The sequence below is a fragment of the Parasteatoda tepidariorum genome, chromosome 4, assembly GCF_043381705.1.
Source record: "Parasteatoda tepidariorum isolate YZ-2023 chromosome 4, CAS_Ptep_4.0, whole genome shotgun sequence".
NCBI classification, from domain to species: domain Eukaryota; kingdom Metazoa; phylum Arthropoda; class Arachnida; order Araneae; family Theridiidae; genus Parasteatoda; species Parasteatoda tepidariorum.
This window is the reverse complement of record NC_092207.1, coordinates 22,066,008-22,087,440: the sequence shown is the minus strand read 5'-3', so window position 1 is coordinate 22,087,440 and position 21,433 is coordinate 22,066,008. Positions and strand designations below refer to the sequence as shown.

Genomic DNA, 21,433 nt, shown 5'->3' with positions numbered 1-21,433 from the left:
GAGTTACCATCTCGACGGTTCGATCATATCCACATCGACCTTGTCGGACCGCTCCCTCCTTCTGATGGATACCAGTATCTCTTGACGTGCATTGACAGATTCTCAAGGTGGCCTGAAGCTATCCCCATCCCAGAGATTACTGCCGAAACGGTAGCCCGAGCACTCGTGAACAACTGGTTTTCTAGGTTCGGCATTCCTTCTGTAATCACAACAGACCAAGGCCGTCAATTCGAGAGTAGCCTTTTTCTTCAACTGTCTCGAATGATCGGAGCAGCTAGAGTGCGTACAACACCGTACCATCCTTCTAGCAATGGTCTCGTCGAATGCTTTCACAGAGCTCTAAAACAAGGTCTCAAATGCCACCCCAATATAAAATGGACTGAATCCCTTCCCATTGTACTTCTTGGACTAAGATCTGCCGTAAAAGAGGACCTAGGATGCACCAGTGCTGAACTCGTCTATGGAACCCCCCTACGACTACCAGCGGAGTTCTTCGATCCGTCAACTTCAAATGTTGATCCACACGAGTTCCTTCAAAAACTTCGAACCTGCATGTCAGAACTGAAACCAATTCCAACTTCATCACATGCAAACGTAAAAGTTTTCATCCACCCAACTCTTGAATCATGCTCTCATGTGTTTGTGAGACGTGACAGTGTAAAGAAACCCCTTCAAGCTCCTTATGATGGACCATATAGAGTACTCAGTCGTTCAGAAAAAACTTTTTGTCTGGACATTTCTGGAAAAGCTTCAGTGATCAGTGTTGACCGTCTAAAACCGGCTTTCCTCCTCAAAGACATTGAGCGAACTGTGATATCAAAATTACCTCATGCTGCGATAACTCCAACGACCACACAATTTACTGAACCTCCGCAGACAACGACACGATCTGGCCGGAGAGTTCGATTTAATCCCAAATACTTGTAGTATTTGCTGGAGGGGGAGTACTGCGGCGGTGCCCTGACCCTGTAGTCTCACCTTCACTTGGTGATGCAAAAAAAAGAACTTTTACTTCAACTTGCAGGAGTCACGTAAAACCAGTTTTTCTACAAGCAACCGACGATATCCACATTTTAGCTCGTGGCACGGTCGGTGAAGCATGGCTGTACAATGATCCTAATTTCATTTTTAACTTTCTGTATTTATTTGTAATTAATTATGTTTAAATTAAATTTATTCTTCAAACTTTAATTGGTAATTTGCTTTAATGCTTATAAAAACTCAATTTACCAAACCATTATATCATTTTTGCATTTTATTCATTCTTAAATCCAAATTTATATTTTGGTATCCTTCTTAGAGAAATATAAGGTGTATCAACAGCTTACTCATTATGCAGGTATCTAAAAGGCTTCGCAATCATCCTGAATATGAAAATAAACACGCTTGTTCATGTTAGTGAACAACTCAGTGAGTGGGTTCGATTCGGAGTTAGAAAAACTCTTCCGTAAACATCATAGGCATGAAATTATGCTTTATCACTAAGCATCATTTCATGCTTATGTCATAGGGGGGGGGGGGTAATTTTTTTTCCACTAACCTTATGAAAGATAATTAAAATTAAAACACCGTAAATTTATTTGTGAAATACATTTTTATTTAAATTTCGATCTTCATTGAGAATTAAAACTTTATTAGACAAAGAAATTTGTTTTCACTTAAGTGTTACTTTTTTAAGATATATCATTTTTTTTAAACTTCCTTGAAATATTGGGTGTACAGCTTAGTTCGGTCTGTTTTTTTATGGTCAAAAATGCATTTATTTTTGAACAAAATGAATGAACAGATTAATTAAAGTATTGTCCATCGCTGGCTACTACTTTTTCCCACCTCTCAGGCAATTTTCGAATTCCATCGTGAAAAAATGTCTCGCCTTTAGAGGCGATCCAAGTTAGGGGCCAATTTTCGATTTCTGCGAGAGAAGTGAACCGGTGACCTGCCAAATTGAGCTACATCCGTCGGAATAATCAGTAATTAGAAGGAGCTATGTCTGGTGAATACAGCGGGTGCTGTAAAATATCCCACTTGAGCATTTCAAAAAAAAATTTTTTTTACGACTTTTGCGACATGAGGCTGACCGTTATCATGACGAAGAATAACTTCGTCATGTCTTTGCTCGTATTCCGGCCGTTTTTCTCTTAATTCACGACTCAAACGAATCAATTGTAGCCTATACCGATCGCCCATAATGGAATCGCCAGGTTGTAGCAGCTCATAGTATACAACACCATTCACGAAACTTCGAAACCATTCCCAACATGATTTTTCAGTTGGAGCATTGTCACCATTAACTTCTACAAGCATTTGATGCGCTTCAGCTGCACTTTTCTTGCAATTAAAGCAGAAACATTAAAGCCTCCCGCAAATGGTGCTTAGTTACCACAAAATTTGACATATTCAACCAAGTAAAAAACAGGGTTTTTGTATGAAACTCAAAGCCATATAAACTGATTATTATTGACAGATGTATAACCTCTCTGAAATCACCGAAACCAGCTGTCACTATGAAACATTCATAACAGTCAGAGCTATCTTTTGAGAACGGATCGAACTTATTTAAACTCCCAATAGATTTAAAAGGGACTGCTGAACTTCTAAATATTTTTATTTCTTATTTTATAAAATGTATCATTTATTTTTAAGTAATTAATTCATTTGTTATAGCCGTAAGCTGTTCACCCCTAAAACCCATACATAATGGCATCGTTACTCCTTCTAAGTGCACGAAAGGAAAATCTAGTTTCAACGAAGAGTGCTCATTCGAGTGTAAGAAAGGCTTCACCATAGCCGGACCTGAACGAAGAAAGTGCATAGATTCCGGCGTCTGGAGCGAACCCGAGATCGATACTACTTGCGTTGGTATGTAGTTTCTATTCAATTTTATGGAAGTTTTTAGTCAATGTTATATCTAGATCTGTTTGTTGAAAGTCTTATTGGGAAAGCGTGATGAAACATACAGATAAGCCACACCAAAAAGTAGAGAAATTGTTCCAAATGAAATATACTATTGACATTGCGTGTTTTCAGATCATTAGGTTTAATACATGTCAATTTTTATAACTTAATAGTTTTTGCATTTAATTACTCAATTAAATGAATTTCTGAATTTATAGTATTCTCTAATCAATAAACGCTTTGAACCAATTTTTCGTTGCACCTTTTATTAAAAAATGAGCTAAAAGTATTCCTTCTTCCAAGGTAGAAACAAAGGTCTTTCAGCACTGTTTATTCTTCTTTGCAAATTGGGTATAATATAAAAAAAACACAACTACTTCCACTTAGTAGGAATAACATTTACCATGACGCAATGCTAAATTCTATGCCACTATCCACATAAATGCCACTATCCACATAAATCAGTTATTAATCAAAAATCGAATATCAATTACTTTTCTTTATAATGCAATAAAATCTGGCGAGCAGCTATTTAAACGATCAAACACTTCGTTTGTTTATTTGTGGCTTGAAGTTAGGCTCGCAGAAAATGCCGTTCATGGGTTAAATTTAGTAGGAATAACACAACCTGTGACGTAGGCTATAGTATACCCAATTATGAACGGATCAGGTCTGTTTATAACGCCTTCGATCCGGTTTACGGTTAAAGAAATGGCCTAACGTGGCGCTTTTGCACCATAGAGAATGTGACCGAACGAGATCCGTTCGTAATGCTGTATCTTTGGAACAAATACCTAGAATTTTATCGGTTGGAACAAAATACCTAGAACTAAAACGAGAAAAAAAAATATTCACATTGAAGTTCTAAATTTATTGTTTACGTTTGTAAAAAGACGAAAATGAAGAATTGTATGGAGCGAGGTGAGATTGAAACAACAAAGCCAATTTGTATTTTTTTGAAAAATACAAAAATCTATTTCGTATTTTTTGAAAAAGGTACAGCAAAGTTGGTTGTTTTAACATGGGATGGGATTGATCATTCGAATTCTTCAACCCATAAACTTGTTACCACTTCTTAGATGTGAGATCTCACATAAAAGAGTGGCATATATTATTCTCTATTTTAAATACTCGCTTGTTTTTTCATTGTATATTTAAAATAAAATGGTGCAATGAACTATTTTCGTAAATTTGACAATTAGAAATAAATTTAGCATCCTAAACTTTAAACCTTGCTGTTAAACCCAAAAAAAATTCTCCTAGGTCATATATTTCTTATCGATTCTTCTGAAATCTCGGAAGTTGAAGATTTCTTCCAGATGTATTTTTAAAAAAAGAAAAAAATATTTGATTAATGCAATTAAAAATTTAACCGAATCAAACTTTTTTTTCAAATAGTGTCAAAAACAAATGCTATTAACCCCTTCCTTCTCGCTCCCTTGAAAATGACGGGGTGAGGTTTCGCCCTCTATTTCTCGCTCCCTTGAAATTTCCGTGCTAGAGTGTTCAGTAGTAACGCACCAATAAGAATAAAACTAATTCATTTCTTTTGCCCGGAAAGCATTCTATTTCTCATTTTACACACCAGATGGTAGTACCAGGATATTTTTAAGGTAATTGTAGACAGTTAGTTTATTTTAAACTAGATGTCAGCACTAATCAAATACGTGTATTTGACGAAATAGGCACTTTTATGACCGTTTTCTTGAAAATTAACCGATCGTTTAGGGGTTAAAAAATGGTTCAAAAACTAAAACACTCTTTGTATAAGTGTATGAAACTCCTTATATAAGCGCATAAAACCTATCGTAAAAGTAAATATAGTACAGAAATGGTTATAACTTATTGTTCTAATACGAGACAGGTTCTTTCATTTGATTACAGATATAGAACCGCCTGTTATCAAGTGCCCAGAAGATATAGTTGTGGATGCTGATGAAAGCGATGCTAGTGCTCTGGTGGAGTGGCCAAATCCTCTTACGTATGACAATAGTGAAGAACCTGTGACTGTAACTGTTATACCAGCCATTGTATCTCCAAGAAGATTTGACATAGGAGTGGCAGCTGTTTTGTACTCAGCAGAAGACCGTGCGAGAAACAGAGCTAGATGCAATTTCACAGTCACAGTTCGAGGTTTGTAAAGATAGTTTATTTTTAATCGCAATCGATTCAGTTGCTCATTAAAATTTCAAAAAAAATTTTCCTTTTACTTCTTCGTCATTTACTTTTATTGATTAAAAAATAAAATAAAAGCAATTTCTTGATTATTTTTAATGTGAATCAAGAATATTTTAGACACGGGAAAGTAGAGATTTTTTCAGACAAAATGTTTTTTTTTTTTTTTTTCGTTACAAAATTTTCTACAAAATGCGTACTATTACCTCGTTTGGTTTAACCCTTTAGTACCCTTGGGAAATATACTTCTCACCTACTTCATTAAAAAAATTTAATGTCTATGAGACGCTATTTTCCCAACTATTATTTTAGCTGTTATTTTAAAAAAAAAATATGAATTTTTCGCATAAGTAGCAGTAAAGGTTTGCGTGGAGTGACAAAGAGAAACCAGCATTGAGAATTATTTTCTCTAACGTTTTGCTTTCGTTTATTTTATTTTATTTTATGACGGGTGCTAAACAGCCGACCCACTACTGAGTTTACGACTATCAATGCTCAACTCCGTTTCCTTGCAATTTTGATCCCAACCCAGAGACCACATGGGAACTCCTGGATCAAGTACTGGGACAAACTGGCCTACTTGAAGGACTTTTTGATAGAACGAACCCGCATTTGCGTTACTTGGAGATGTAAAACCTCGAAAACCTTTCACGGTTAGTCTGACGGCAAAGGCTACCTACTGTTGAAGGCATTTTACATGAGCACTGTGGAGCAGAACTCGTATCAACCAGCCGCCGCTCGGATTCAAACCTTGGATGATTGGTAGGCGAACACTTTAACCACTGAGCCAGCGTTTGTTTGTTTAACCATTTCTCATAGAGTTTATTTGTGGTTATAAACACAGGATTTATAAATTTGGCTATTTATGAGAACAATTTGAAGCTTGTATTGTACGGCCAGTTCTTTACAGTGGGTAAAATTTTTGAAAAATCCAATCCCCATTCACATAAAAAAAAGAGTCTTTAAAGTCAAAATAATTTTAGGTAATGATATCAATTAATTACTTTTTCTAAATCAATCTCAATCCTAAAATTATTTCAACGTATCATTACTTTGTAGGGAAAAAAAAAGCCTATAAGGGGTTAAAATAGTACACTATAGCCTAATTTTTTTTATTCCATGTTGTTCACTATAACAAAATAAACAATAATGCTTTTTTATTTAATAGATATCCAAGCGCCTACCATAGATAGATGTGTATCGCCTTCAATCTTCTTGTCGAGAGTCCTGCCAGTAACAGTAACATGGGAAGAACCCCTATTTTCCGACAATTCTGGAAAAGCCGTCACCGTGTGGAGATCTCACGAAAAACCTGCTGCTTTTCCTCTTGGTTCCACAGACATCGTGTATGAAGTTAGGGATCAGGCTGGCAATAACAACACTTGCATCATCACCATCACTGTTCAAGGTGAAGTCCTTTATATTTTTATTATTATTATTATTATGTTTTGTTAATTACTGTTTTCGAGATCGTTCAGTTATGTAAACACGATTTCTACAATTCATAAAAACATTAAATGTTTATGGGCTTTTCAAGCTGTGAAAACTGTTTGGGAAATTCAGGAAACCGATGTTACCGATTGTTTGAAGACGTGAGTGCCGTTGCAAAAATGTACAAAACATCGTTATCGGTTGAGACGAAATTAAAACTATTTCATTAAATTTACAAAAACATCGTTAACAGTTGTTCGTCAACAGTAACAAAAATTCGTGTATGAAGTTAGGGATCAGGCCGGCAATAACAACATTTGCATCATCACCATCACTGTTCAAGGTGAAGTCCTTTATATTATTATTATTATTATCATGTTTTGTTATTTACTGTTTTTGATATTGTTCGGGTAATGTAAACACGATTTCAATAATTCGCAAAAAAACATTGTTATTTGGTTTTTCAAGCTGCGAAAACTGTTTGGGAAATTCAGGAAACCGATGTTACCGATTGTTTGAAGACGTGAGTGCCGTTGCAAAAATGTACAAAACATCGTTATCGGTTGAGACGAAATTAAAACTATTTCATTAAATTTACAAAAACATCGTTAACAGTTGTTCGTCAACAGTAACAAAAATTCGTGTATGAAGTTAGGGATCAGGCCGGCAATAACAACATTTGCATCATCACAATCACTGTTCAAGGTGAAGTCCATAATATCTTTATTATTATTATCATGTTTTGTTTTTTACTGTTTTTGATATTGTTCGGGTAATGTAAACACGATTTTAATAATTCATAAAAAAAAAACATCGTTATTGGGCTTTTCAAGCTGCGAAAACTGTTCGGAAAATTTAGGGAACCTATCTCACCGATTGTTTGAAGACGTGAATACCGGTGCAAAAATGTACAAAACATCGTTAACGATTAAGAAGAAATGGAAAACTGTTTCAGAAAATTTACAAAAACATCGTTAACAGTTGTTTGAATTCGTTAAAACTGTTTCTATAATTCTCAAAACATCGTTAATAAAAAGATTGTTTAAATACTTTCTACAATTCGCAAAACATCTTTACTCATTGTTTGAAGGCAGGAAAATAAATTTTTACAATTCACTAGAACATCGCCTATGTTTAAAGACGAGTCCACAGCTTTCACATTTCACGAAAATATGATTTGAGATTGTTTAAAAGAGTAAACATTGTTTACATAGGTTATGCGAAATTTTTTCATTGAAAAAATGGTTTTGGAATCTAAGATACTTGATTGGTTTCTAAATAATCATGCAATAATTACCAAAACCAAAAACAAAGTTGCCTCTTTTATGGCGAAGATAATTCTCAAGTGTGAATCTAACTGGAAAGTTGCCTAAAATACAGATTTCAGCTTTTTTTTTAAAATTATAACTATTTAAATAACAATAATTTGATATCGTGCTAACATATAATATTATATTCTAGTAAATACTACGATGTACTATTTAACACTTACTGTAATGTGTCGACTATCTAGAATATATACGCGTATTTAAGCGCATAATTAACTAAGTTTATTTATTTATAAACTGTAAGCTATGTTTGATAGCTAATGTTGAACAATACCGGGGGGGGAGGTAGTAATGTTAAGAGAGATTTGCCCGGACCCTGTTCAGTTGGAACTTAATCAGTACGTTTGACTACGTTTGTACGTGAAGTACGTTTGACTACACTGTAAGAACTGTGGTGCAATACCTTTCCAAATTTAGTGTTGAAAACCTCCTCCAAAAACTGTGTGCATGAATACTTTATTTCAAATTAATACCGAATCAAGCGTTCATGCATACTTTAAAGGCTGTAGAACATTAATAATTGAGGAAGCTTACACCAAGCTAAGACAGGGCTAAAGAGAATAGAAGTGCTGGTTCACTCCTTTGAAGTAACTCTCGCCGCTCCAATCCTCCGATTTTCTCTAGTGACGTCACTTTGGCGCAAAGCTCGCACTTTTACCTCAAGAACGGAGCGTTCAGCCTTACTAGCTCTAACTAATATTGGATTATTTCTTTTTGCGAGATATTCTAAGACATGTTATTTCTAAGTTACTACCATGTTACTAAGTTACCTAAGTTACCTACCATGTTACCTAAGTTACTACTAAGTTACTACCTAAGTTGTTACCATGTTATTTCTAAGTCTATAAGTAAGGCTAGTTACATATTATATTCTAAGACATGTTATTCTAAGACATGTTACAGTTATTTTCTATATTGACTTTCCTCAGTTTTTGCAGTGAATTTACAAGAATTTAAAACTTTTATCGAAATGCCAGTTTGCGCGATTGCAACTTGCAAAAATTCTGATACAAAAACAAAAGGAAAAAATATAATTTTCCGCATGTTCCCTAAAGTAAATGAACAACTATGTAAAGAATGGATTCCAAAATGACGCAGTTATTGCTGTTTTAACAGCAATACGTTTATTCTGACGTTAAGAACTTTTATAAAAATTCATTATCTAAATAGAAACCGCCTCGTTACTTCAAAAAGAAAGGCAGGTGAAAAGAATTAAAAAATGGATATAGTCAAAGAAAATTAAAATGTAAATAAAAAGTATAAATAAAATATATAGTATATAGTTGAAATTCTCCTAATTTCATAACATATTTTTTAATGTAGTTATTCTAAATATTTATGATTTTATTTAAAAATTATATTCTCTTCAATTTAAATATCTATAAATTATATCATCGTAAATTTAAATATCTATAAACAATTGTAAAATTTTTAATGTCATTATGAACCTAAATTATTATTTTGTTTCAGTAATTAGCGTTTAAGGTTGATGTTTTCTAATAATTAAGTATGAAAAAATTGCTATTAACGACATATTTTAAAATCAGGTATTCTAAATTTAACTCAACTTATCGTTATAAAAGAATATGTAGACAAAAAAAGTGTCGATATATGATTTCATTTTTCTTAATAATTAAAGTTAAAACTGAACTTTTTGAAATAAAGTATTTATAGTGTCATTTTCGCCAGCTAGTAAAACATTTTTATAAGTTTAAAATGGTATTTTTTTTTTTAATATAATAACCAAGAATGTTTTTTTGAACTATGTTTATGAACGGAAATAATGTGTTAATTACGTAAAGTTTGAAAGCTAATAACCAGAAAAAGTCTAACTTATTTTTACAAAGAGAAAGATGCAAAGTTATCATACCTTTGCTTGCGATCTCCGAGATCTGTGGACACAGTGACGTCATGAGGAGGGAAATCGTAGCTTCAGCTCTAAGAGCGAAGTGAACTAGCCCTTCTATTCTCTTTAGCTCTGAAGCTAAGATGCATTTACTTTATTCGTGAATTATTTTATCCAATTTTGGCTCACGTTTTGAAACCACCAGATGACAACAGCTCCAAACAGCCTATATAACAGCCTACATTTGTTGTCGTCTGCACGCTGCTGAGCATTCCACAGAAAAAGACGTTAATTGTTATAAAAAGCTTATGTATGTTTTTAATTGTATAATAAAGATAATTTTGTTCTCCTACGAGAATTTGCATAAATTTGTCAATTCTGTTAAATAATTTTATAATATTTAATTTCTATTCGTTTTGGTTTAGTTAAGCCTAGTTCGAATTCCTCTTAATATTCTCTTTGTGCGGAATGTATGTTTGATTAGCAATCTAATTTTATTTTAAGTATTGTTTGTAAAATATTGATTATCATAATCAGTTGACTGCTCAGTTCAATGATGTTTCTTTTCTTCAGAGCATGCGTGTGCCTTTCCATCTGATCCCATCAACGGGCGTTCGAATTGCACTGAAGCAGAGAATGGAGTGTTCTGCTCTCTCACATGCAACGAAGGCTATGGATTTGCAATGAAGACACCACCCTTCTATTTCTGTGCGTACGATGGGATATGGCAACCGTCGGAGTACCTACCTTTTCCAGACTGCTCAAGTAAGCTCTCAATTTACTTTCCTTGTTTTTGCATTATGAAATAATATCGTTGGCACGTGAACTACGACAAAAAAACACGAATCTGTCATTTTATTTTATTTTATAACCGTCGTCAAACAGCTGACCCGAATTTCGGGTTTACGACTGCTAATGCTCAACTCCGTAGTCGTGTAATTTTGAGCACAATTCAGAAGACAAGCGAACTCTTGGATCAAGTATTGGGCGAAATTTGCCTTCGTGGAGGACTGTTTGATGGAACTAACCCTCATTTGCGTTACATGGAGAGGAAGACCACTAGACGGCAAAGGGACTCTAACCCATGATCTATCTACCACTGAGGATATTTCACGTCAGCACTGTGGTCGGTGCAAGCCGGATGCAGATTCGTATCGATCAGCCATCGCTGGTATTCGAACCCGGTTCATCTCATTGAAAGGCGAACGCTCCATCCCCAGTGTCATCGCCGATCTGTGCATTTTTATTAAAAATTATTGCACGCTTAACCTATTACGCTGAACAGACTTGCTACCTATGTCAAGAATCAAGTTGCTCTTTTTTTTCTCACAAAATCACCAATGACCTGCTTGTACAAGTCCGTAGGCAATTACCTCATAAATAAAAATGAAAAAAGACATTAGTGGTTCGCATCGCAGAAATATGAAGGATTTTAGCGATTTCTCGAATAATTTACATCTCGCAATGAGTTGCTGTCAGCTGCAGGGGTCTGTTTAGAAGAAATTTGGGTCCGTTAACGGACCCTTCACAAAATATCTTTTCATAAAAACGGACTTGATGACCTAAAAAATCTCATAAAAACGGACCCTTCACAAAATGATTTTTCTTTTAATCGGACCCTTCACAAATTTGTTTATCTTCATTATTATTTTGTTAATCGAATAAACCCTTTCCAGGGCAGAAAACAAGAAAGATGGATGTAAACGAATTAAGTTTTGTCTTCGGCAGACGATTCTTCCATTATTCGTCCGAAATGAATATTCTGCGTTCAGCAGTATAGGCTAAATACCAAATATTTGTATGTTGCATCTCTAATTTAGAAGCAGCAATTGTTGTTTATTTTTTAAAATTTAATTTTTTTAATTATAATTTTACAGTGTTGAGCATAATCTTGTATGTCTTTACAATTTAAAAACTCCTTGAAAAAGTTTTTTTTTTGCAATAACGGACCCTATTTGCACAAATTCATAAAAGCGGACCCTGGTTGAAAGAATGTGAGTAATTTTTTCACAATTTCACGAAAAACGGACCTTTCACAAAATGTCTGGACAGACCCCTGAGCTGTTTTGGTAAGCGTATATGTGAATTTCTTGCCTACCCAAGTAAAGTTACGTCGCGACTTTCTTTAAAGTCAGAATAACTTTAGTAATAAATTGCGTTATTAAATCATTCCTTGTCATCCTCAGACTTCACATTATAACACACAACAATGGTTGCAAACTTGTGCTTTTTGCGCTCAATCGCAGAACCTATTTATCTACAAATAATCCCGTGCAAGCAATATTTGTTTTAAAATATTTATCATTTCATTTATTTATGGTCGAAATAATTTTTACCAGTGAAGTCTACAAATTTATACTGCATTTCAAACGTCAAAGTACAAAAAATTTGAACGGAATTTGACAGTTAGTTCTCAAGAAATAAATATTTTTAAAAAAAGCAACTTTTTTTAAAAAATTTTTCATGCTTTGAAATTTTACGGGTGTGAAATTTTAGTCATTAAATCATAATTTTTTTTAGATATTCTGCTTTTTTCTGCTTAATATAAAATATTTAATGTGTTATGCTCAAATACTCAATTTATCTTGGATGCGACGTGCTTAATGGAAACTCTCATCTTCAAAAATTCGCCGAATACCTTCTTACAGAAAGAAAGATATTTCAAAAATCGAAGTTACAACAAATGGTCACCCTGTGGGCCTCCCTTATGCCTTATAAGTTTCACTTTTTAAGATCTCCTTACCTCCCTCCCTTAAAAAACATTAAGTGCTTCAGTAACTTTATCTTTCTCTTCTTTTTTCCTCTGCATCTTTTCTTCTTTTTTTTCTCTCTCAAATGTACTTTTCTTTTAATCGAAACCATTTTACTTTCAGTTGAAACTATCCAAAAGCTTTTATGTGTACTTTCAATGAAATATATCAATTCTTATCTAAGTTTGTCTTTTTCATTTGAAACGAATTGCTTCATTTTGTTTTAAAACATAGAAAAAAAGTGCAAAATTTTGTAACTCAACTCAATGAAGGTATTGAAGATGAGGCTTTATAATATCAAGCAGGTCAATTTTTTTTCTCCTCTTACCTTTTTTTCAGTTCCTTTCATGTCTTACGAATATTTTTTGTGAAGTTTATTGAGTGATTTTAATCAAAAACAGTTTATATATTATTTTTTAATAAAAATACTAAATCCAATTTTTTTACTTTTTTAAAAATATTTCAAAACCGAAACAAGTATAAATATTTAAGAAAGAAAAATTAAAAAGAACCTTGAAGTTTATCTTTTAATTTTTTTCTTCTTTTAGACATTTAATTGTCATATTTATAAAAATGCGATTTAACCACGCAATGTTTTTTTTTTTTAAAAAAAAAATACTGTAGTTAATGGATGATAATCAATTCGTATCCTAATAAGAATTATTGTAAAATACAGCTATTCTCAAACGAAAATTGTAATCTTATACCTTTAAGGAAACTAAAAACGATTACCGAAAGTGTTAGATACAAAAAAAAATTTTTTTAATCTTATATTTTCTTTTCTTCTAACTGTTACTTAAAACTTATTGTTAATTTTTTCTGAAACTTTGTTTACAGATTTCTATTTATGTTACCAATATTCTGTTAAAATTTGAAAAGGATCGAGTATTGCCGTTCTTGGAACCCGAAGCCGTAAAATACGTAATTTTTTCTGAAACTTTGTACACTATTTATGCTACCAATATTCTATTAAAATTTGAAAAGGATTGAATAATTGGGGTATTGCCCGTTCTCGGGGGCCCTAAGCCGTAAAATACGTAAATCCGAACTTGCGACTTACAAGCAAACCCTTGTGGCAACTCCCTCACTAACCAATTCAGAGGATTATCAAGTCCAGACGCGGATGAGTTTCTTGATGTTAAATTAATTTATATATGATTTCTCCTGCAGGTGATATGTATTTTGCCCGTCTTATTTTATACCTGTCCCACTGTTCCTCTCTGATTTCTACATATTATTTTGCAGTTGTTTTCTTCTCCAATGCCATTTACAAAATTGGAACTGTCTCTGTTACTTCCGAAGGACAGGGTCTCACGTGCGAGGATAACTTTCTGTTGGCCCAACTAGAAAAGCATCTTGAAAGAAAAATATCCAACAGAGTGAGTGCTGAGTATTGCTCATTGAAATTGGATTATTTTTAAAGAGATTTTGGCTTTTTTAATCATCGAAGTTTAGGAAATTATAATATGTTTTTTTTTTTTTTTTTTTTTTTGCAACAACAAGGAGTACGGTTTTAACTGTTTCAAATGGCCACTGCACTTTTTAAATTTTTTTAAAATAATTTATGAATTTACTGTTAAAAAACATTAAAGTATATATTTTTTAAAAAAACTTGATGCATTGTAGTAAAATTTATTGTGCGATTATTTTACTTAAACCTAACTATTAAAAATGCTAAATGCTAATAATTATCCTAATATAGCTAATTAAGACCCTAAAGACAGTGTAGTTTCTAAAACGGTTTGAACTAATTAAACTTATATTTAGGCCGGGATAGCCTGGTCAGTAGGGCGCTGGGCCCATGTTCGAGAGTTCGTGGGTTCGAACCCCGCCGTCCGAAGACTCCCCGTGTAGTTGGTGACTGATGCACGTTAAAATTCTGTCGAGTCGCAAAGTCCTCCATGTTATATTTTTATCAACTTATATTTTTTTTAACAAAATAAATCAATACTATAATGTTAATTCCATTAGAAAAAAAGTTTGAAAATTTTTGTTTAATTAAACTTTTAAAAACAGAGTGCTCATCAGAATAAAAAAAATCTTTTTTTTTCCAACAAATTCCATAATCGGTCCTCTGTTAGTAAATAAAAAAATAAAAAAATGCTTCTTCAAAAATTTAAGTTTCCTCAACCCAAACAAAATTATAAAAAGGAAAAATTACAAAAAAATATTTCGCTTTAAACAAAATAGAAAAATTATACAAAACATACTTTCAGTTTCAAAAATAAACCTTATAAGAAGTGAATAAAGGCTTTAAAATGTATACAGACCGTGTAACACCGTCTTACATGATCTTTGGTTTGTGCAGGTTAGCCATGTTTGTCGAAATAATGTCATCTGCGAAGTTGAAAACATGATTGCAGAATGTGAAGAAGAAAGAGACAGTAAGTATTTTCAACACTTATCCTTACAATTTAAAAAATGCCTTTAATGAAAGTTTTCGTAAGCAAATACTACTTATTTTAAAATTTTCCTCCACTTCTAAACAGAACTTGAAGAAGAATCCAATTCAATATTTTTAAGAAAAAGACGTTCATTCCATAACAATGCCAAGCGCATGTCCAGGTTCAAACGAGGCGTCCCAATGCCTCATCTTCTCGCCAAATCAAGAGCCATGAATCGAACCTCTTCTTTTGGAAGTTTCGATTCTCATCACATGGAGTCACCCAATCTTCTAGACAGAAGCAGCTTGTCGAGTTTTGGGACCTCAGGATATGGTGTCACAGAAAGTGTGACTCAGTTTGATGTTGGAAGTATTGGATATCCCCGAACTGGACAAGATATTCGTCCGGAATTATCTGGTGTTACCCTAGTGGAAAATAATCCAAACAAGATTGAATTAGAATTTTACTTGAGAGGTAAATATGGCATTAATTGAATTGACTTTTGTTTTAATTTTTAGTCGATGTAAGAACACTAAAAATCAACTGTCGAAGTTGTAATTTTCAACTGTTGTAATTTTAATCGGATTCAAATACTTGTTGCCACATTTCATTCATTTGCATAATACTTTTATTTATTTCTAATTTTTTTTATTCTGCTTTATTATCTACTTTAAGTAATTATTCAGGGTGCTCTGTAAAGACTACCTTTAATGTGTATTTTTGGAATCCATATCAAAGGTGAAAATAAAATAAATGAAGTGGGAAATTACAGTAGAGAAAGGCGAATATAATAAACACTATACAGATGCTTAAAGGTGTTACTAAAATTCATCCCTAAAATCCTTGTTTCCTCCAGCAATCAAACTTGTCTTGTTTTTCATTATATTCACCCTCCTGTTCAGTGATTTGTCCGATCATGTTACTATTTATGTTTTTTTACTGGCTTAAATATTAATTTATGACCCCCTTCTGTAATACTTATTAGCTTTCATTCCTGATAAGGGTTTTAAAATGTACATAAAGCGTGGTTTTTACGGAACACTCAGTATATTTTAAATTTATTTTAAATAATGAATAATTTTATAAGCAGGTGTCAAGTAATACAAAACTTAAGATCGGAAATTTTCAAAAATATGAATAATCAGGATTTGCCAACTGCTGTATTTCAAATAAGTTTAAAATTTTTTTGTTTATTTATAAAATGATTCGCTTATTCCCTGGTACACCGACTTACTACTTAGTTAATTCTCTGATTCACTTATACTTCGAGTCACTTATTCGACGGCTGACTGGTTCACTGAGTCGCTGAACCACTCTATTGATTCCTTCCTATCTTCGTCATTCTTTGCTTTCTTAATTCACTTACCATATCAATTATTAGTGAAATTAAACGAAGACCATTTTAAAAATAACCACGTGTAATATTAACATATTAGACAAGCACACGAAAAAATTTAAACAATGTCTTGAAATCAAATTCATCAACAAAAGAAGAAAAAACGTAATAATAATGAAACAAAGTGACATGACTCTCGCTATTGGTTTAATGCTTGCAAAGGGTAAAAGCCATAATACACCCTTTGACAGAGTGTGTATCGTTTTTAAAAAATGCTTAAAGGTGCTAATTTTCAATTTTCGTGCTTTATTCATTGGGTGTTCTTAAAAAAGTGCTTAATTTTCCCTTTACCATGTTGATTTTCGCCACGTATTATGCAAAAAGACATTGTTCATATTGTTCTATTGAACGTTTTTACAATTAATTCAACCCCTATCTATTTCGGCGTATCGTCGGTCCTTAGCGTATGAAAACGCCATTCGTTTTATGATTCAAATTTTCATGATTTTTGACAATTGTCAAAAACTATGCCAAAAGTTTTTTTTTTTTTTTTTTTGACATGACGGTTAAATCCGGATAAAACCGTCAATTGTCAAAAACTTGCCAACCCTGACTAATTATATTTTTTAAAAGTGCTTAAAAATATGTTTGAGTGCTTAAAAGGTGCTTATTTTTGTTGAAAAATTTGGCTACGCACCCTGCATGATTAACAAATGTTTATAAACACGCTATAAATTATCTTCTTATGTATAGAGGTAGTTATGGAGTGGCTTTAGGGAGAAAACACCCAGAAATTTCAAATTTTGGTTCATTATTTTAATTGAAATTATTTTAATTGGTTGATTATTTTAATTGAAAAGCAGCAAGCAAATTAATTTAATGTTGAAGACAATGATACATTCTACCCTCTTTAGTACAATCCCTCATCCTTTCATTATAACGAAATTCACATGCAATCCCGTTTGCTGTTCCATAGACGCATTGTTATTTTAACGTTCTTCAGAACGCCTGAACTGAAACGTTCATTCCAATAAAGCAAACGAAATTTTCTTTCATTTTCGTAAATTCTCGGATAATTACTCAAAAATTAGGTGTAAGACATTTTTTCTCTTTTATAACTTTTCAGACCACTATTTCTTTCGATGTCAGCGCTCAATAAACATGAAACATCTTTTCTCAATGAATGAAGAGAGAGTGACTGGACCACCTATTATATACCGATGAGATCGTGAACGTCATCTATGGTTTAAAAAAACTGTGACATTTGGGTTACTTACAGTTATTGAGAATTTGAAGTGTGTATTGCAAAGTCATTCAAAATTCGGTGTTTCCTAAATAATCACAACCTTTCAAAATTTCGTTTTAGAAGGTTTAATATTTTCATCAATCATATTTTTCTTGTTTGAAAATTGTGTTCACTCTTTTTGCGAAGTGTTGTAAGATGTGGTTTATTTTGAAATAAAAGCAAGTGGTTGTTTTTTGGTTGTTTTTAGTTTCGCTCGTTCTCTGGACGTATATTATTTAGCGAAAATGGTTGCAACTATTCAGTGTAATGCTATATGCTTAGAGCGAAAGTTAACAGTTTTAAAGGATGTGGATAGAAGAGTAACACAAATGACTAAATTATTTAAGATTCCGAAAAACACTTTGTTTAAAATATTTAAAAATCTTGATGTTATTCTAAAGGCATAATAGCAAAATGTTCTAATTTCATAAAATTTTCATGAAGCAAAATTCAAAATCTAGAAAAGAACAGTGAAACTATGCTCAATATAATAAGGTGTCTTTTAAAAAAAATGTAAATGTATTTTTAACCATTAATATTCTATATTAAATGATACTTTTACCTTACTGATAAAAAAAAATTGGTATCGTAATTTTATTTAACTTGTACTTGTAAAGTGTTTTTTGCTGAAATAAACGCAGCATTTGTGAAATATAAGAAAATATTTGCACTTACTTAATGTAATCTTGGTATAGCGACCTTACGCTATAACATCCTTTTTCATTTTCGTAAGCTATACAGCTACGGAGAACAACACCGTACTGCTGCTTATTTAAAAGACTTGGAGAAGCGTTCAAAGACTAAAAAGTGATATCCCCTTCAGCAGGGCAGCTAAACAAAATCTCTTAATTCCAGAACAAAAAATGTTTAGATTAACAAATGTTTAGATTAAGAAATGTTTAGATTAAGATTCAGACTGCCTTTACAAAACTGAACCCTAGAAAAAAACATTAGAGTTACTGCACCACTGTTACTTGTTATCATCTTTAATATTGGTGGTATTTGATGTTTATCATTCCAACTACATACGAATTGATTTTTCAAAAAGGAGGGGGGAAACTGTAAATTTTTTTTAATTATATTTTATTTTCAGGAAAGATGGCCGAGAACTCTGAAGAAAGAAGGGAACAAAATTCTCTTATGCACAGTGTTCAAGAGGCTATGCAATTCTTGCAAGATGCAGCATACTCTGGGGAGTTGGACATCTCGCTAGGGAACAACAAACTTCACGTAGAGTATGTTAAATTCGATGAAGATGAACCAATGTTCGTTTGTGAAGCAGGAACTGTAGCTCAAGGAAATATTTGTCGTAGGTATTTCTACTTTTACTTAAATTTTATATTTATTTCTTACTTTACTGGTGAGCAAAAACTAAATTTTTTTTTTCCATTGTAAAGTCGCGCTTCAAAAGTGTTCTAAATTGACACGAATAATATTACAACATCTCTTAGACATACGAACATGAGAAAAGCGAACAAAACTAAACAAAAAAAATCAATGGTTAAAAAGAACGTTATTGAAAATTTAGCTTTGAGTATAATTGAGCAGAAGACCGAAACTCCCATGTGGTGTGTTTGGTAAGGAAAATCCTGACTTGAGTAGGTAATTATCACTTCTTCCTAACTGCTATTCCAGATTTACGCTTCTGTCCATGTTGAATTCAATGTTATCAAAGAACTGTTTACGTTGTTTATGTCTCTTTCTGTTAAAGCATCGATAGTGGCCCTGGAACCATTGCTGGTGGCTGTCAATTTCCATCACTGTTCCGCTAGTGCTAAATTAGATTTATATCTGGGTACATTTTTGAGTGACCTATTCGCTGAATATCGCATTACATTTCTTTTTAACAACTGTTCGGCAGCCACTGTATAATGAATGTGTAGCTTTGTTGCCCATGGAGAAGAAGTGGGGACTATGGGGACCCATAGTACCTCTAAAATGACGCGTGTCAGGGAAGAGAACCTCGGTACGACCCTGTACCTGTGCTTGAACCACCTAAGAAGATATGGAAGCTAGTACAGATAATAATCACGATACTTCCCAAAACGAGAACATTGTCATCTCCATTACAGGTCTTTTCGATGATATTGAAGAGTTAATTTCGTGTTCCCAGCTTTCTCTCGATAAGCAAGTTACATTTCAAAAACCAAAAGTCAGAAGAAATCTACTTTATCCGTAAAGAGTGCTCGGCTTCATTGCTCGTCTTTTCTGTTCTTGTGATTCTAGCGCCACAGAAATCGCAGTATCCGACTAGCAAGTAAGAATGGTGCACTCTGTACTGGTTGTAGTGAAAATAGATGTTTGTTTAGTCTTCTAATATCGGCAAAATGCGATATTGATTGTCCAGATTTTGTTGCCTGCACCTTGAGATTTTTCCAGCAGTGTGCTGCCTGTTAAATCTTCTTTTTGAGGCAATGTACCAATAGTCCGCCACCGTGGATGAACGTGGACGACCACTACTTGGCCCTCGGAAAGCTAATACTGATGTTTAAAATGTTCTCCAAGCTCGTGAAATGATACTTTAAATGACCCCACTCCGCAGTCCCACTAGTCCCACCTTTACTTTTCTCATACTTCTCCATTGATTCGAAATCGGGCGAAGTAATCTTTTTATCGTTAATAGAAAACTATTTGTTTGACATATCACACTGAGGCAGTAACTTCATGTCGTTTAAATTGGGATACAGTGTTCAATAGCTTTTACGGAAATGCTAAACATACATTTTCAGCGTACTTTATACTCTTCCGACAATCGCCCACTATGTCATACTGCCACTATGCGCATACCGAGTAGTACTTGACCCAAAGTTGATCGGATTAGTCCTTCTATTCTTTCTATCTGCTCGTTCCGCTGCTTTGTTGCTTTTTTAGTTGCGTTCTTAAATTTTACTTACGAGTGTATGTAGGGAGGGTGAATTTTAAGTATTAACCTTGTTATACGTTCGTTTTTGAAAATGCGACTTCGTGCGACTTTTTGAGGTTCAAGCAAGACAACGGACGAACTAACAAAATCCTTTAGAACCCGATTTTTATTAAATTAATACTTCCTAATATTTACACTTAATAATTTTTTGTAGTTCTTTTTTTTTTTACTTAATAGACGAAAAAACGGTTTATTGTGAAAATAGTAAGAAAATGTATGAAAATTTTATAATGATCCCAAACCCGATGGGACTGTGTCCGTCTTATTTCTAATGAACACTTGCATTTTTGCAATCACTAATGATAAATGTATATCAACCAAAAAGGAAGAAACCTCTAAATCTAAATAAAATTTTTAAATTGGTCTCAAAATTTAAAACTATAGATATAATTTTGACCTGACTCTTCTGAGCTGTCATTACACATTGAGATCAATTTTATCATCTAATATATATAATTTTCTTACGTGGCTCCCAAATTTTGGCTGAAGTACTTTGTACAACTAAATAAGATTCCTTTCACAACACTTAAATATTTACTTTATTTTCTTCATTTATAGAGAAAACAGTCGGCAAAGAATTCTGTTAGGTTAAAAAACATTTTGCTAAAAAATAACAAATTCTAAAAAAAATAAAAAAATAAACAACATTCGCGATCGCAACGCTCGAGTACGCCGTCTAGCGGGAGCCTGTAAATATCAGACATTAACTTATCACGTTTTCATTTGGTTCCATCAAATTCATTGACAGAATCAGACGCCATTTTTTAGCAGCAAATAAGAAGCAAAATTTCCCTAAGGAAAAGGCCGAAGAACTTGAAAAAAATCTCCAGAATATTAGTAAATCTTTCAGGAACAGAACACGCCAAACATTTGAAGAAAAATTCCTCAATAATTTTTAATTTCTATTATCAACAAACTTGCAACTGATGACTTCCGATTTCGGATACTGTTACAGATGTGTGTATTAAGGTAAAATGCATTTCTTCTGTCTTCAATTCATTACGAATTAAAGTGAAGTCAACATTGCTTTCGTCATTCCAGTGAATAAATATGAATTCAGAACATACACAATTGTAATAG

At 33.1% G+C, this 21,433-nt stretch overlaps 1 protein-coding gene across 4 annotated transcripts in view; it reads left to right on the top strand.

The window, feature by feature from the left end:
* The window catches only part of LOC107450057 (sushi, von Willebrand factor type A, EGF and pentraxin domain-containing protein 1), a 107,564-nt gene that overhangs the window by 37,258 nt on the left and 48,873 nt on the right, over positions 1-21,433 (top strand). For 2 of the 4 annotated variants that reach the window (XR_011636554.1, XM_043039731.2), the window contains exons 7-14: positions 2,665-2,859; positions 4,780-5,028; positions 6,239-6,478; positions 10,249-10,440; positions 13,671-13,804; positions 14,734-14,809; positions 14,915-15,283; positions 18,524-18,739. Coding sequence is in view for 3 of the 4 variants with exons in the window: in XM_043039731.2 (XP_042895665.1) it covers positions 2,665-2,859; positions 4,780-5,028; positions 6,239-6,478; positions 10,249-10,440; positions 13,671-13,804; positions 14,734-14,809; positions 14,915-15,283; positions 18,524-18,739 (1,671 nt within the window). In the remaining variant the exon portion in view is untranslated. Of the gene's footprint in view, positions 1-2,664; positions 2,860-4,779; positions 5,029-6,238; positions 6,479-6,784; positions 6,845-7,146; positions 7,207-10,248; positions 10,441-13,670; positions 13,805-14,733; positions 14,810-14,914; positions 15,284-18,523; positions 18,740-21,433 lie in introns of those variants that run through there. The other 2 variants (XM_071179513.1, XM_071179514.1) reach the window with 2 other exon arrangements.